Below are 16,697 nucleotides of genomic sequence, written 5' to 3'. Positions count from 1 at the left end.
ATAGCTCTATTTTCACAGCGGAAGCTAACGTCATATTAACAGCCTTAAAATATATTAATAAACACCGTAAATATAAACAATATATAATCTTTTCTGACTCTCTTTCTTGCCTTCAGGCGATTAAAAATCTTTCTTGTAAACATCCACTTTTAATTGCAATAATTGAATTTTATAATGATCTTGCAACTGACCAATACGACATCGTCTTTTGTTTGTTGCCCAGCCACGTTGGCATTTCTGGGAATACAATGGCCGATCTTGCTGCCATACTCTGATTACAAAGCTTGCATTAGAACTTACACCCGTGATCTGATGCAGAAGAAGTGGGACACCTTCAGTTGTTAACGATATATATCCTGAGTTTTATATTGTATCGTCATGTATAGTTAAATTCTTTTATATTAAGTTACTCATTTTATATTAATATCTTATATTAATCTAGTTGTTTTACTGTCATTCGTTGACAGGTGTTTATAATTTAGTTTTAATCATTGTAAATGTATAGCTTGATTTAATCACGATATGACTGGAATACTGCCGATTTTACTATAACACGTTATTAACAGGCCTTACACGGACACGAACCCTTCACTATCACCGCCTGTCATGTCTCCCTTCGATGCACACGTCACATGACAGGGAAAGTGTAATGGCTAACCAACACAAGTTTGACTGTGCCTTTTACTACTTTGGGTTTTGTATGCTATCAGAATTACCATCCTCCCTAGACATTGGTGTTTGGGAGTCTGTGTTAATGCATATATGTACCCCAGGGATACACCCGGCTACCCGTGCATGCACGGTAAGGGAGGTAATCATAAGTGGTGGGGGTCGTATAACAGATAAAAAACGAGTTATTTTTTACTAAAATATTGTTACATCTGTAGAAGATGGATGCATGTAAGCCAAGGAAGCTATCACCCAGGCATATGGAGGATACACACGATACTGATGTCAAACACCACAGTAGCTTTTTACAGACATCGATACGACACTATCTCATCATATTCATATTCTATGAACTGGTTTCCCAAAGAAAAAAAAAACAAACAAAAAAGAAAAAAGAAAACGAAAAAGAAAAGAAAAGAAGCAAAAACAACAAATAAAAACATAAAAAACAACAACAAAACAAACAGAGAAGAAGATACAAAAACCTGAAAAAAACTAAATAAACCCAAATAAACCAAACATAAAAAACATTAAAGAACAAAACCAAACAACAAAACAAAGAAACAAGAAAAAAGAAACAAAACAAAAAAAACACAAACAAGCAAATAAAACAAGCACAAAGCAGAACAACAGTGTCAAAACAAATTGACATATCGTCTACCTTTTGTTGTTTTTCTGTACTGATTCCCAGATTGTTGATCGAGACAGTTGGCGAAGCTGAAAACTAACATGGAGCTCTCTGAAAAAGACGTCAAGAACTGTTTAGATGGTATGTTTCTACATTTATAAAAAAATACAACTGCGACGTGTAGCGAAGCACTGTATTTGGTGCATAGCTGTGAAATATTAGTTTTGTGAGGGACGTCATTCTTTCCATAAGGGAAATTTGATTTAGTGACTTTCTGAAAAGTTATATTTTAAGTTTATCAACATTTATCGTCATTCAGAAAATGTTACTTGTATGTATGGCTATATATCTCAACGGCAACCCCGCAGCAATGTAAGATGAGAGTAACCCCCTAAACATTTCATTTACATATTTGTGTACTGTGTCAATCTCAGGCGAGATATTATAACAGCAACTTAACACATATTGCATTGGAATCTTCAACTTTATTCCTTAGAGCGGGTAAAAAAACTGCAAATCAATAGAAAATCTGTAAATATCTTCTGCACAACAAAGGACATAAATCTCACTAAATAGTAGATAAATCACCTTTGATCGCCCTTAAATCTAGACAATGTATAAATTATAACCCTTTCATGGACGCTTCAAACAAGTATCTCGAACATATGGAGTGATACCGATTAAGAAATTACTCAATTGCATTAAATATTACATTCCGTTGTTACTAATACATTTGCCACTGTTTACACCAACCTGATAAATTTGTTTACGGATGATTGCTATGAAACTGATACGCGATATCAACGCATACCTAAAGCGAGGGTGAAAGCGATATAAGCGAGGGTGAAGGTCACACAATAAAAAACAGATATTGAGTATATTTGGATGGGTAAATTGCATTTTATGCATTGAAACATAATCAAAAACATCTGTAATCATTCAAATGTACTCCCAACTGTATGCAAGCCATACGTTTTTGCCTCTTTTACACGCATTTGGGAGATTCGATCCCAAAATAAAACCCGATAAGACCATGCGGTCTTGAGTTTTAAAACAAACTAACATACGGAAAAGAATAGAAACCTACCTTAAAATGAGAAAAAAGGACCAGAAATTAAAATGTGCTACAGAACAATTTGTGTTGTAAGCTGTGGCCCACTGCGAGGAGTTCTGTTTGACACTTGAGAAAAAAATGTGTTAGGCAACAGTTCCAGAAGCTGGACAATTAATAATAATCCAGACTTTCTTGAGTGAAATGACATTCATTAAAGATCTTGACTTTCATTGCTGCAGCCAAATATTTGTATTGCCTATTGCGAAAGTTTATGTTATGTTTCAACGGTATGCTTACAGAAAACCTAACCAACCTTCCTTACAAGATGGTAGACACAAGGGGCCTGTATCAGAGGAGGACTCCCTGCATGCAGATTGAGGGAAGTCTTCAGGTTATTGAAGCCATGTTTTTGCAAGGAGGTGAGGGCTTGAGTTAGAAATGTGTTCCAGCACTGTAGTGCGTGTGGAAGAAAAGAACGAAAGTTTGGTTGTGTGATAAGGCTTTTGTATTTTCACTTGTTGCATTTGTCCCTGATTCTGTGTCACTTGTATTCCATATATTTAAATATCATCATTTGCGAAACATGCCGTTTCATTTACAGGCCAAAGAGGAATCAAAATATTTCCCAAGGGTTTTCCAAAAAGAAAAGGCTTATACCCAATTGGAGACAAGACTCAATGAACTTTCAGAAGGGGGCAATGTTGGTCTTGCATACATCGCAAAGTCTCTCCCGGTTACTGCTAATATGGACATTAAGTACAAGACTCCTGGAGAAGTTATTATGGACGTGTGTCTGATCAGACAGGGAAGTCCAGCTGTTATTCTTTCGGTTGTGACAGACATGCCTGAAAATATGAAACTTCAGACTCAAAGATACAACTCTGCTGTCTCGAAAGAAGTTACAAAGAACGTTCGCACGTTTACCACCATGACCTTCAACTCTATACGGGTTAGTTCATGAGGATGAACTCATCTCGAAGGAAAGATTTGAGTCATCACTGGCAAAGATAGTGAAAGAACGATCTCGCCTCTGTATTCCTGATTCCTTGAACATGAACGAGCAGAAATATAAACATGTTGTCCGTGCTTTCCTCTCTTCTATGTCAGCAACAGAGTTTGTAAGTGGTGGAGGTGATGACACACTATGGTTTCTGACTCATAAACAGTTCTGTATCCTGACAGAGAACATTGATCACACTGAAGTGCATGTGGATACCGTCCCTGCCAGCGGTGGTCGAGTGCTGTCTCTCACCGTTACCCAGCGCTTACAGAAACTTGGACGAACATTGCTCATTTCAGACGATGACAAACTAATCAAATGTGCAAGGTAATGTTAAAATAACATTTCTTACCTAACAACAGCTTTTATGTAAGTAGAACATTTCGTCAACAACGTTACATAAGTATGGATACCACCATTACAATTATATATATATATTCTTAAAAGAATGGGGATGATAAATTATTGCTGTTTAACTGAAACGTCAAAACCCCTTCCACTTTTGAAGGAAACGATTGTACAATTCCTTCTTTTGCGTTTTTTGACGTAACCTGTAAACAACGATGTATGATGTTGTTTGTAAACAACTGTGTCTGAACCTGACACTCCAGTGATTGACACTATATGAGATACGATGACAGAGCATAGGTTCATGAATCAGTATAAGACACTGATGATACCAGGTGTTCGCAAAAAGGTGAGCGTATCTTGGCACCCGTCATAAACTTATGCAAAGGCTTGTCAACTATTCATCTGAAAATATCAAGGATTGTATGGTACAAGTTACAACAGGGAATTGCATCGGACAACAGTTTTCGTTACTGATGCATCACATTTTGAAACGAATTGCTCCACATGTCTACCATAAAACATTTTCAAAGCTTAAATGATGCCTTAGATGTTGTAACAACTTATTAAAAGAAATATTTATCATTAATGTTTAACCCAGCATTTCCCCAGCAAAGGGTTGAACATTACAACATCATCCACTTGCGTCTGGCTTTAACACTTTGAAGTGGACCATTATTTATATTCTGCTTATCATAGGGTTCGGTTTACTTGATCCTACTTATTATTATTCATTGTGAGATAGTTTTACCTCATGTTGTACTGTCCCTCGTTCACAGGGTTTTATATATTATATGTATGTATTATGAATTTAGAACTAATCACGATATGGCTGAAATATTGCCGATGTGATTTTAAATCTTAACTCACTCATTCAGTGTGAGAAGCAACACGTCTATGAGTTATTGGCATACACAAAACTGGCAGAAGTCAGTGGCCACTGCGTAGCATAGTCAGTGAACAGCAAATTGTTGAAAAACATTGACTGATAGAAAACCAGGCTCTACGAAATCAAGTCCAAAAGGAAAATAATAATGCTGCAGTACTGGGATACGAAGTAAAGATTAGAGTATTAAAAATCCTCTTTATGAAGTTTATCTCTATCCTCGACTGCAATTTCCGGGTTAGAATTCGTCTCCGGTAAAACATGCCTGGCGTAAGAGTAGACTAAGGGATCGGGTGATCAGGCGCGAATCCCAATTGATGCTCATGCTGTTGATTAATGGATTGTACGGTCCAGGTCCGATTACATACAGAACTCTACCATATAGCTGGAATACTGTTGGGTGGGGCGTTAAACAACACTCCAACCAAACTCAATGGCGATATAGTTGTATTGTCCACTGACGCTAGTGGTGTACGGAATGTTGAAACTGGGTTAATCTAATCCAGATTCATTTTGCACTACCTGGACTGGTGTAGTCGTCTCAGGCAACATCAAAATGACCTTGCTGGCAGATTTGATTGTGGATCGGTTATGGTGTAATTATTGAAGGAACTCGTCGCAAGGAAGGGTCACTATCAGGAAAATATAGTTACAACCTTTGTTGTCCTGGTTGCAAAGCGTGTGAGTCCACCTTCTAAAAGATGTCTAGGACATTCATATCTAATACAAGTTTAAAAGTTAATAATAATTCAATGTATTCCCCATTCTTTTGGGCGATAAAGTATAAGTACTATATCTCTAGTGTGAGTGAGTGAATTAAAATTTAAAGTCACATCGGCAGTATTTCAGCCATATCGTGACTAAGAAAGTTGTACATTTATAAAGTTAGCTAATATACTTACCTGTCTGCAAAGGACAGTAAAACAGCTAGATTATCACAGAACTAGTAATCAGATCTAAAATATTTTAACAATACATGACAATACAATATAAAAACATGCTATAGATTGTCAACAACTGAAGGAAGATCACCATACTAGTGACCATGGGGACTTGGGGACCTATATTTAGTGCATACTACAAGGGCTGATAGAGATGACATTTTACGAATGCCTATAAACTTCTTACAGAAATCACAACATTGATTGCAAGAACTTCAACGACCTTGGACAAATAGATCTGGCGGCTGAAGGAAAAACTTTCTACGTTGTTGTATACGAAGGTGGAGAACACTGCTCATCTCAGGTTCCACACCTTCCCCAGCTGTTGGCCGCTGCACAAAGCGTTGGGTTTTCCATAGACAGAAAGGTAGTTGTAAGCAGCTTGTTTCAACTCTGTTTGCTATGTGCAGACAAAGTACTGAGAATAGTAGTTACAAAACCCTTTCCAAATCCATCGATGTAAACTACTGACTGTATCATGAATATGTATTTGTATCAGCACTATTACAACTGTACGATGTTGTTTGTATATAAACGCTCCAGTGAAGATCCGGGTTAGAATTGACCTTCAGCAACCCATGCTTGTCACAAAAGGCGACAAACAGGATCTGGTGGTCAGGCTCTCTGACTTGGTTGACAAATGTCATAGTATCCCAATTGCGTAATTCGATGCTCATGCTGTTGATCACTGGATTGTGTGATCCAGACTAGATTATTTACAGACGGCAGTAATAAAGCTGGAATATTGCTGAGTGCCGCGTTAAACAAAAAACCAAGAGTTAGAAAAGTGTAAACAGTCTAGTCTGGACCAGACAATCGAGTGAATGACACTAGAAGATATGGTGACAGAGCAGGTGTTTATGAATCACTACGCAATAGTGTTGATACCAGGTGCTCGCGTATCCTGCTCCAAAGGTGGCACCCGTCATAAACATATACAGAGTCTAGTCATTTGTTCACCTGAAATAATTCGGGAACGTATGGTATAAGTCAAAATAGGAAATTGCTTCGGACATAAGTTTTGTCACTGGTGCATCCAATTTGGAATGCAACAACCGTATCTGAGAAGTTTATATGTGATCAGCAAAGTTTAGAACTGCGAACAGCTTTACTTATTGCTTAAGAGACGGTGTCTGTATGATTAAATTCTATCTTACTTTTATTTACAAATGGCAATGTTAGACACTATCAACAAACAAATTATAACAGGTTTTGCTAATCGAATATGTCAGTTTCCAGGATAGTTGGGGGATTAAGATTTGCAAGGAAGCAAACATGTTGTTACCCATTAAAAACATAATATATCAGAACATATTTACTAATTCAAAGGTAAAAGAGCCGTAGAATAGTTCCTAGTTTGTGATTGTAGATGGAATTTCTTCAGATCAACTTATACTCACTCTATAGCATAGGTTTGGCTAAAGAAAATGTACATTTTGTTCCAGGATCGCCTGAGGATGAAGATGTGCAACAAACCGCACATTGTATGGCCCGTTCAAAGACAAGGTTTGATTGTGGTAGGTAAGATCAGAATAATTCTAATATTTTCGAAGAAGCCCTTCTGTGTTTGGAGCTGGCCTAAGAAAACAGGTGTATCAAGTGGCAGTGACATCCTACTTTCATTAAGACTGACATGTACACACGAACCATTTGTGAGTGAGTGAGTTAAGTTTACTCAGCAATATTCCAGCTGTGTGGCGGCGGTCTGTTGAACCATGTCTGTGTTTACAGCTGGAAAAATGCCTGAAAGGGCAAATGTATCAAATGACAATCAAAAACGACTTTCGATTCAGGGAATAGGGAAATGCATCGGACATATCAAAACAAAACAAAAACGAACAGCAAAAAAGATACGAAAACCTTAACCAAAAAACAATCTTAGAACAAAACCAAACAAGAAATTTAAAGAAACAAGAAAAAAGAAAGAAACAAAACGAAACACACAAACAAAGATATAAAATAAACACAAAAGCAGAACAACAGTGTCAAAGCAAATTAAAATATTTTCTACACTTTGTTGTTTTTCTGTAGTCAGCCTTCCATCCGATATTCAGGCATTGCTGCCCGACCAAAAGTATGTAAGTTTCGACACCTTTCTGATAATGTTCTAAACAGGGGATGCTTAATGTGTGTATGTGTACATAACTCGGTACTGATTCCAGAGTATTTATCAAGACCGCCGTTGGCGATACTGAAAACTAACATGAAGATACAATCATAAAAATATACAATTGCGACGTATAGTGAAGCACTGTAGTAGGTGCATAACTGTGAAATATTAGTTTTGTGAGTGAGGTAATTCCTTCCATAAGGGAAATTTGATTTAGTCAACTTTCTCAACATTCAGAAAATGTCACTTGTATTAATGGCTATTTATCTCAACGGCAACCCCTCAGCAATGTAAGATGAGAGTGACCCCCTAAATATTTTATTTACATATTTGTGTACTGTGCCAATCTTAGGAGATATTATAACAGCAACTTAACACATATTGCATTGGAATCTTCAACTTTATTCCTTAGAGCGGGTAAAAAACTGTAAAACAATAAAAAAAATCTCTAAATCTCTTCTACATAACAAAGGGCGTATTCCTCAGAGATAAACCACCTTTCAGCGCTTAAATCTACATGTAATAGACAAGGTATAAATGGAAACTCTTTTATGGACGCTTCAAACCGGCATGTCGAACAAATGGAACGCAAACCAATTAAGAAATTACCCAGTTGCATTAAATATTACATTCCCTTGTTACTAATACATTTGCCACTGTTTACACCAACCTGATAAAGTTGTTTACGTACAATTGCTATGAAACTGAAATACGATATCAACGCATACCTAAATCGATACTAGCGAGGGTGAAGGTCACTCAATAATAAACCAATATTGAGCATATCTGGATGGGCAAGTTGTATTTCATGCATTTATACACAATCAACAACTTTTGTAATCATTCAAATGTACTACTTACTGTATGCAAGCCATACGTTTTTGCCTCTTTTACACGCATTTGGGAGATTTGCTCCCAAAACGAAACCCGATAAGACCATCTAGTCTTAAACTGAGTTTTAAAACAAACTAATATACGGAAAAGAAAAGAAACGTACGTAAAAGGAGAAAAAAGGACAGATATTAGAATGTGCAGCAGAACAATTTGTGTTGTAAGCTGTGGCCCAATGCGAGGAGATCTGTTTGACACTTGAAGAAAACATTTGTTAGGACACAGTTCCAGAAACTGGACAATAGATAGCAAGCATTGTCACTAAGGTGACATAATCCCCCGTCGCAACTTATCAAATTAAACATAAACAGTAATAAAAGTTTAGATGTCAGCAAAAACACGACTAGTCAACCTCTCTTGATATCTTGCTCTTTAGTTGTTCAAACACACAAATATTTTCAAAACTGGTACTAAAGAAATTGCTTATTCAAAAACATTCAAGGAAAGTCTGTGAAGAAAATCCAGTGATTTCAGGTTAACATGCTGAAATCTTCAAAGTGTCGCAGTGACCTTGAACATTAAGTGAAGGTCACCAAAATTGACTGGGCCCTGCACCTTTATTAGACAAGGCGTTGTGTCAAATATGAAAAACATCCAGTAAATGATTCTTGAGATCTCACTAACCATCTTAACATGAAGGTTAACAAACTGAAATCGTCAAATTGTCGCTGTGACCTTGACAATTACGTGAAGGTCAGTAAAATGACTGTCGCTTGAGGGTCGCCAGTAAATGGTTCTTGAGGCGCGCTAAACGCGCGGAGGGGGATAATAATCCAGACATTCTTGAGTGAAATGACTTTCAATAAAGACCTTGACTTACATTGCTGCAGCCAAATATTTGTATTGCCTATAGTGAATGTTTATGCCATGTTTCATTGGTATGCTTACAGAAAACCTAACCACCCTTCCTGACGAGATGGTAGACACAACGGGCCTGTATCAGAAGAGGACTCCCTGCATGCAGATTGGGAAAAGTCTGCAGGTTATTGAAGCCATGTTTTTGCAAGGAGGTGAGTGCTTGGGTTAGAAATTTGTTCTAACACTGTAGTGCCCGTGGAGGGAAAGAACAAAAGTTTTGGTTGTGATAAGGCTTTTATGTTTTCATTGGTTGCATTCGTCTCTGATTCTGTGTCATTTGTTTTCCATATATTTAAATATCACTATTCATGAAACATGCCGTTGCATTGACAGGCTAAAAAGAAATCAAATTATTTCCAAAAAGTTTTCCAGAAGAAAAGGCTTATGCCAATTTGAAGAGGGGACTCAATGAACTTTCAGAAAGGGGCAATGCTGCCCTTTCATACATTGCAAAGTCTCTCCCTGTTACTACTAATATGGACATTAAGTGCATGAGGTTATTATGGACGTGTTTTTGATCAGACAGGGAAGTCCAGCAGCTATTCTTTCGGTTGTGACTGATATGTCTGAAAATATGAAACTTCAGACTCAAAGATACAACTCTGCTGTCTCGAAAGTACTTACAAAGAAACTTCGCAACTTTACAACCGTGACCTTCAACTCTATATATGGGTTAGTGCACGAGAAGGAGTTCATGTCGGAGGAATCATTTGAGTCATCACTGGCAATGATAGAGAAGGAACGATCTCGCCCCTTTATTCCTGGACCTTTGAGCATGAACAAGGAGAAGTATAAACATGTTGTCCGTGCTTTTCTCTCTTCTATGGCAGCAACAGAGTTTGTTAGTGATGGAAACGATGAAACGCTATGTTTTTTTTAATTCATAAACAGTTCTGTATCTTGACAGATATGCACTAACCCATATATAGAGTTGAAGGTCACGATTCTCATGCTGTTGAACGCTGGATTGTGTGATCCAGACTGGATTATTTACAGACGGCAGTAATATAGCTGGAATATTGCTGAGTGCAGCGTTAAACAAAAAAACAAGAGTTAAAAGAGTGTGAACAGTCGAGTCTGGACCAGACAATCCAGTGAATGACACTATAAGACATGGAGCATATCTTTATGAATCACTGTGCAATAGTGTTGATACAAGGTATTCGCGAGAAAGTGAGCGTATCCTGCCCCACCGGTGGCACCCATCCTAACCATATGCCAGTCAGTTGTTCACCTGAAACATTACGGGACCGCAATTTGGAATGCAACAAATGTAACTTGGAAGTTTACATCTGATCATGCAAAGTTTAGAACTGAGAATGGATTTACATATTGCTTAAGAGAGATCTCTGTATGATTAAATTCTATCTTACTTATATTTACAAACGGCAATGTAAGACACTATCAACAAACGATTTATAACAGGTTTTGCTAATCGAATATGTCAGTTTCCAGGATAGTTGGGGGATTAAGATTTGCAAGGAAGCAGACATGTTACCCATTAAAGAATAAAATAAATCAGAACATATTTACTAATTCAAAAGTAAAAGAGCCTTAGAATAGTTCCTAGTTTGTGATTGTATATGGAATCTTCTTCAGATCAACTTATACTCACTATGTTGCATGAGAGAATGTACCTTTTGTTCAAGGATCGCTTGAAGTTGAAGATGTGCAACAAACTTACCATGTGTTGACCCGTTCAAAGACAAGGTTTGATTGTTGTATGTAAGATCAGAATAATTCTAATAGGTGTATCAAGTGGCAACCTACTTTCATGTACACACGAACCATTTGTGAGTGAGTGAGTGAGTGAGTTTAGTTTACTCAGCAATATTCCAGCTGTGTGGCAGCGGTCTGTTGAACCATGTTTGTGTTTACAGCTGGAAAAAAGCCTGAAAGGGCAAATGTATCAAATGACAATCAAAAACGACTTTCGATTCAGGCGATAGAAACCTCCTCGTCTTTCTTCAGACAATTGCTCTTTCTGGTTGGGCACTTTCTGCTTTACATGCAGTTTACGGCAGTATAGCATATGCAAAAGGTCATGTATATTCTAACATATTCCATTGTACGACTTGGGTAAGACAGGGCTGTATCCCCACGCCATTGTTATTCTCCCTTTTATTAATGAATTGGTCAAGTGAACCGAATTTAGAAGCTATACAGGAACTCAACTATACCAAGACCTCACAGAGCTGATGATATTACTTGTCATAGAAGCATTGATAAAAGTCTGCAAGATATTAGTATGATCACCCAATGCAAATAAAACAAATACAAACTGCTCACTTACACCTTTACTTTTAACTTTTAATTTATGTGTGGAAGCTGTATTGAATACCAAAAAACAGAACTACAGGAATGTTTTGAGAACTTGCAAGGTTGGACATGATTATCAAAAGAATCATAACATATATGCTATTTCAAAAGAAAATGTGTCCAAGAATAGTTTCTAGTCAGTGATTAAAGATGGATTTTTTCTCAGATCAACTCATTATGTAGCGTAGGTTTGCCTAGAAAGAATGTACGATTTGTTCCAGGGTGTCACAAGGAAGAAGATGTACAGCAACACAAACGTTTATCTTCGATAACAAGGCCTGATGATGGTATGTAAGATCATAATAATTCTAAAAGTTTCAATTTTGTGTGTTTGGAGCTGGAAAAAAGCTATAGAACATAGCAAATATCAAGTGACAGTGAAATCTTATTTTTCCGGTAAGTGAGTATGTGAGTTTAGTTTTACGCTGCACTCAGCAATATTCAAGCTATATGGCTGCAGTGTGTAAATAATCGAGTCTGGACCAGACAATCCAGGGATCAACAGCATGAGCATCGATCTACGCAATTGGGGACCGATTACATGTGTCAACCAAGTCAACAAGCCTGACCACCCGATCCCGTTAGTCGCCTCTTACGACAAGCATGGGTTACTGAAGGCCAATTCTAACCCGCACATTCACGGTTTTTTGGTCAGTAACACTGACATGTACACGTAAGTATAAAGTAAAAAAACAAGCAACAGAAACGTTTCCTGTCAAGTAACATTTATGAAAGATGTCTGCTAAATGAGTGAATGAAAAACGTCAACTTTGAAACATTCCATCTATCACCTATTGTCCGTCAAGATCGCTGGCGGTCATAACCGCTACTGCCATACTTCAATACCAGTTGCTGTGTGTTCCACCTTCGTTCATTATTATCATACAGCAAGTTCTAGAATTTTCTATATATTTCCTATATTGTTCATGGTTATACAATTATTAATAGTAACTATTATCATATAATTCAGTGACTTTTAAATGAAAATGTTTAATAAAAGATGTGTGAGAAACGTAATTTTAGATAATATAAAATAATTTGTGTGTCCTTATCTTTATGCACCTGATGGCCAATGGAAGAAGTGAAAAGGAAACGACAGGTAGAACAAGTGGTAGTGTTGAAGACAGGAGAGACGTTCTGAGAGTGTTATATATTGAGATGAAGCAGTTGGAAGAGTAATATAGGTGTAGGAAAGAAGAGCTGCGACTTGAACAGGATCGTAAACTCAAACGAGGAAAGGTTGAACATGGCGACACATAGCTTAACACAACAGCCAACAAAGGTTAAGTGAAAGAGTATAGTTTCACTGATTTTACGTGATTCGTGCACATCACTGTTCATTCGTTCATCACTGTTTTGTTTTACTTTAACACCCACAGACACACATTGAAACTGTGAGGCAAACAATTCAGTTCGGTGAGTGTCATAAGTTGTTTGACGGAGACAACAACTTTTAAGTACCGAGGAAATGTGTTAATTTAGAAAAGAGGAAGACATTTCTAACTTTAACAACATCAGTGACGGAACTGGTGACTATTGAATTTCCCTATTTTGACATGTACCACATATTCTTTGAAAGTGCCATATTGCCTTGGCTCACACACACACACACCTGTTGTTACTTGCTTCCTTGTTTGTTTAACATTGCCATCTGCAATATTACAGCTATGTGGTGGTGGTCGGTAAATAATTAGGGCTCCTTGCCTCTAGGCAGGAGACCTATTGTAATCGTTCGGATTATTATTATTATTATTTATTATTCCGCCGATTTTTGTACCAAACATAACTCCTAAACCAATGCTCCGAATTACTTACAAAAAATCACACAGATGCGCACCGATGTGTAGATATCCCCCTTAAAAATCTCTAGGCTCTTGGCCCAATAGCAAAGGGGCAATAATTCAAAATTAATTCCAGAATTTCAACGTTTGACAGCAAATATCTCAGGAACTAATTGTTTCGACACTTCCAAATTTCTTGTACAGATGCACAATCGAATACCCAACAATTTTGCCAGGACGGGTCAAGTCGCTAAAACGTACCGTTTGGCAGATATTTTTGTTTTCAGCTTTTCTGAGTAGTTTGCTCCCAAAATGTGCAAATTCTACGATTCCAGAACACTAATTGTTTTGAACGTAGACCCAAGAACAACTGAGATACAGCATTTTAAAGCACGTTTTGGACGATGATATCTAGCCCTCAGATACAATAGATAGAAAGTAAAGCCAAGGAGACCTCATCGTTGCCTGCAACTATATTTTTACTTTATCTTCATGCAAAATACTTTAATTTCATTGGTCAACACCCGGGAGGGTGAAAACTGAAAAAACTATTACCCGCTGCAACGGTAACCGCCAAACACTCCGCCGAGAAGCTGTATCGCTAACAATTGTATGCCTTGATGATATGACGCATGCAGTACGCGTGTTCGAAAACATTTCGATTAGCTGTTTTTTAGATCATTATGTACACATTTAGTTTACCGACTTTCACTGCTTTATTTAAACTATTTTACACATTGAATCGTTTGCACACTCAACTTAAACATAATAAACTAAGTTTACAGGAGTTTTAATCTTGTCAGAATAAGTTTCACTGATATGAAAAATCCAGACGCGAGGCAGACGCCATTTTGTTTACATGTCATATAGTCCGTAGTGATCATATCGATCTTCAAAATAAAATAAAATGATATTTTGTACATTAAACATGACGGTAAGATAAATACGTTGAATGCTTCGCCCTCGGGTAATACGGTCTTAAATACGTCTGTTTGTAGCAGTGTCACCGGCTCGGGTAACACTACCACAAAGAGGCGTACATCAGACCGTATTACAATCGAGAGAAGCATACAACTGGACTGGACTTGACATCATGAGACCGTCTCTGTGGTGTAGTGGTGAGAGCGGAACGTCGCGGGTTCGATACCAGGCGGCGTCATACTAAAATATGTTAAAATATGGTACTTGTTGTTCCCGGCCTGATGCTTGGCATTAAGGGGAACAACAAGGACTGGTCGGCTCGGAGTCAGTATAATGTGTCTGAGTGAAGTATGTGAGCTTAACTGTGGCATGGTACCTCAGTGAGCTAGCGCTATAAAACCAGCTAAAGTCTGGGCTAGCACAAGCAGCCAAACATACAAACGCATGCATGTGGTCATGTGAGCGAAATATTCTTAAAGAACGAATAAACTTTTTTAACTATTACATATGAAAGATTTGTGGTTAGTCTTGTGCGGAACACCAAATTCATTCTTAGATATCTTGTGGTTAAGTAATACCGAGCGATTAAACGTTGCCAAAAAGTCACGTGCTTCACTCGCGCCCGCCAACGAAACCACAGAAAAGTTACGTAACTCTGTCGCCAGAGCACCGCAGTGACGTCATATGAGGAAAGATTTTCAGTTAGTTGTATATAAAGTGTGTAGCAAGCTTGTCATTTTGATGATTTCTCGACATCATTGAAGACATGCTGAATCGTTACATTGTCGTGAGTTGCTCCTAGGGGTTGGATGATGGTGTCACCATGCACAGATTTCCACAAGACCCCGCAGTTCCTGCCAAATGGGTGCGAGGCGAGCGTTGTGGAAGCCTGAAACGATATCTTACTTGTGTTCAGATTGCTGCAAGGAAGTTAAAGAATCAAAATTACTTACTAGTTGTAGTAAAATATGTATAAGATTGATGACCATAAAGATTTTCCGTGACACAACTTGTAACATAATTATTTCTTCCTCGGAAGCAAGGTTGTGGTCGAAGTAACAATAATACTGTAAGTAGAATTATGTTGACACCAACCTCGCTTCCACGAATGAAATTGACATGTAATACGCTATGTCATGCAAAATCCTTTTGGCCATCAATCAAATACATATTTTACAACCGGTAGAAAGTAGTTTTGATTTTGTAACTCGGTGAAAACAAACCTATATAGCATTCATCCTCTGACTGGCGGATGTTCGCGACAGGCCGCTGCCATTTTTTAAAATCGTAAAGTCACGGGCTAAAGTCTGTTAGAATTAATGAGATTATGGTTTGTTATCATCAAGTTAGAAAATCAAAATTACTTTCTACTCGTAGTTAAATATTAATTGAATCATGACCAAAAGGATTTTGCATGACACAACTTATAACATAACGATTTCTTCCACGGAAGCGAGGTGGGGGTCGAAGTCATAATACTGCGCGATAAATTTCTTGCTACATTCATGTGGTTAACGTCCACTTACCAGTATGTAGATACTAGTCAATGTACGTCTTTATATTTGGTCTTATAATCCTAATTAGTTTATTATCATACTTGTATGCATTGTGAAACTAAATAAAAAGCAGAAGATCTGCTGATACTTGAATTCATGACAGGACTGTAATTTCTAGACGTTTTATAGTTTGCCAATGTTAATCATAATTCGCACACACGCCCTAGTGTATGTTGTCTGTCTCATAACACTTCACGACGAAAACAATGATTCTGTTGAATGCTACGACAAATGAATAAAAACAAAATGCAAATATTAAAATTAAAACCGATTTAAGTTATAGGAACAATGTCAGGCTATTACCTTGTTCAAGGAATGTATCCATCAATATCCACAAAAACGAGTGATATGCCATTCATCTGCAGCTGTTTCAAGTGATGTGGCTTTTAACAGTCTCATATACGAAAAAGTGACATATCGTTTCAGGTATTTCACATTCGCGTATAGTCTCATTGGTCACCCAAGATAGCACACCTGGCAACTGATTGCATAATGTCCGCCATTCTTTAAATAAAGTAATTTAGTTAGCCAATAATGAGCAAGCAATCAATGCATTGGCGGTTTATCCTTTGAAAGAAGGACGTTGTTTTTTCGCAGACACAGACACGGCAGAGTGTATTCGGTATAGATTAGTAAATCTACATACACAAACACTACCTTTTGACAAATCCGCTGTGTAAGATAAAAGTAATTAATCAATCAGCGTGTTATCGGTTAATCCTTTGATCGATGTTG

General features: G+C 37.5%; 1 protein-coding gene across 1 annotated transcript; it reads left to right on the top strand.

Moving 5' to 3' along the window:
- Window positions 1-1,345: 1,345 nt before the first annotated feature.
- On the top strand, window positions 1,346-13,347 carry LOC124276524. The gene is made up of 9 exons (XM_046712158.1): window positions 1,346-1,438; window positions 2,651-2,770; window positions 2,953-3,678; window positions 5,716-5,893; window positions 6,972-7,032; window positions 10,784-10,810; window positions 11,035-11,106; window positions 11,926-11,991; window positions 12,784-13,347. Exons 3-9 carry the CDS (start codon window positions 3,404-3,406, stop codon window positions 12,843-12,845), a joined length of 741 nt encoding a protein of 246 aa, XP_046568114.1. The 5' UTR covers window positions 1,346-1,438; window positions 2,651-2,770; window positions 2,953-3,403; the 3' UTR covers window positions 12,846-13,347.
- Window positions 13,348-16,697: the final 3,350 nt, after the last annotated feature.

Source organism: Haliotis rubra, unplaced genomic scaffold (assembly GCF_003918875.1).
Source record: "Haliotis rubra isolate DU_JTF1 unplaced genomic scaffold, ASM391887v1 Scf1051, whole genome shotgun sequence".
NCBI classification, from domain to species: Eukaryota; Metazoa; Mollusca; class Gastropoda; order Lepetellida; family Haliotidae; genus Haliotis; species Haliotis rubra.
Note: the sequence above shows the minus strand (reverse complement) of the source record. Positions and strands in the feature narration are given on the sequence as shown.

Excerpts from the sequence above, each read along its gene's own strand:
- LOC124276524 (XM_046712158.1), top strand. The coding sequence starts at position 3,404 with ATGAACGAGCAGAAATATAAACATGTTGTCCGTGCTTTCCTCTCTTCT. Across the intron at positions 5,894-6,971 it reads GGTTTTCCATAGACAGAAAG|GATCGCCTGAGGATGAAGAT; the intron begins GTAGTTGTAAGC and ends ATTTTGTTCCAG. Across the intron at positions 7,033-10,783 it reads ATGGCCCGTTCAAAGACAAG|ACACTATCAACAAACGATTT; the intron begins GTTTGATTGTGG and ends CGGCAATGTAAG.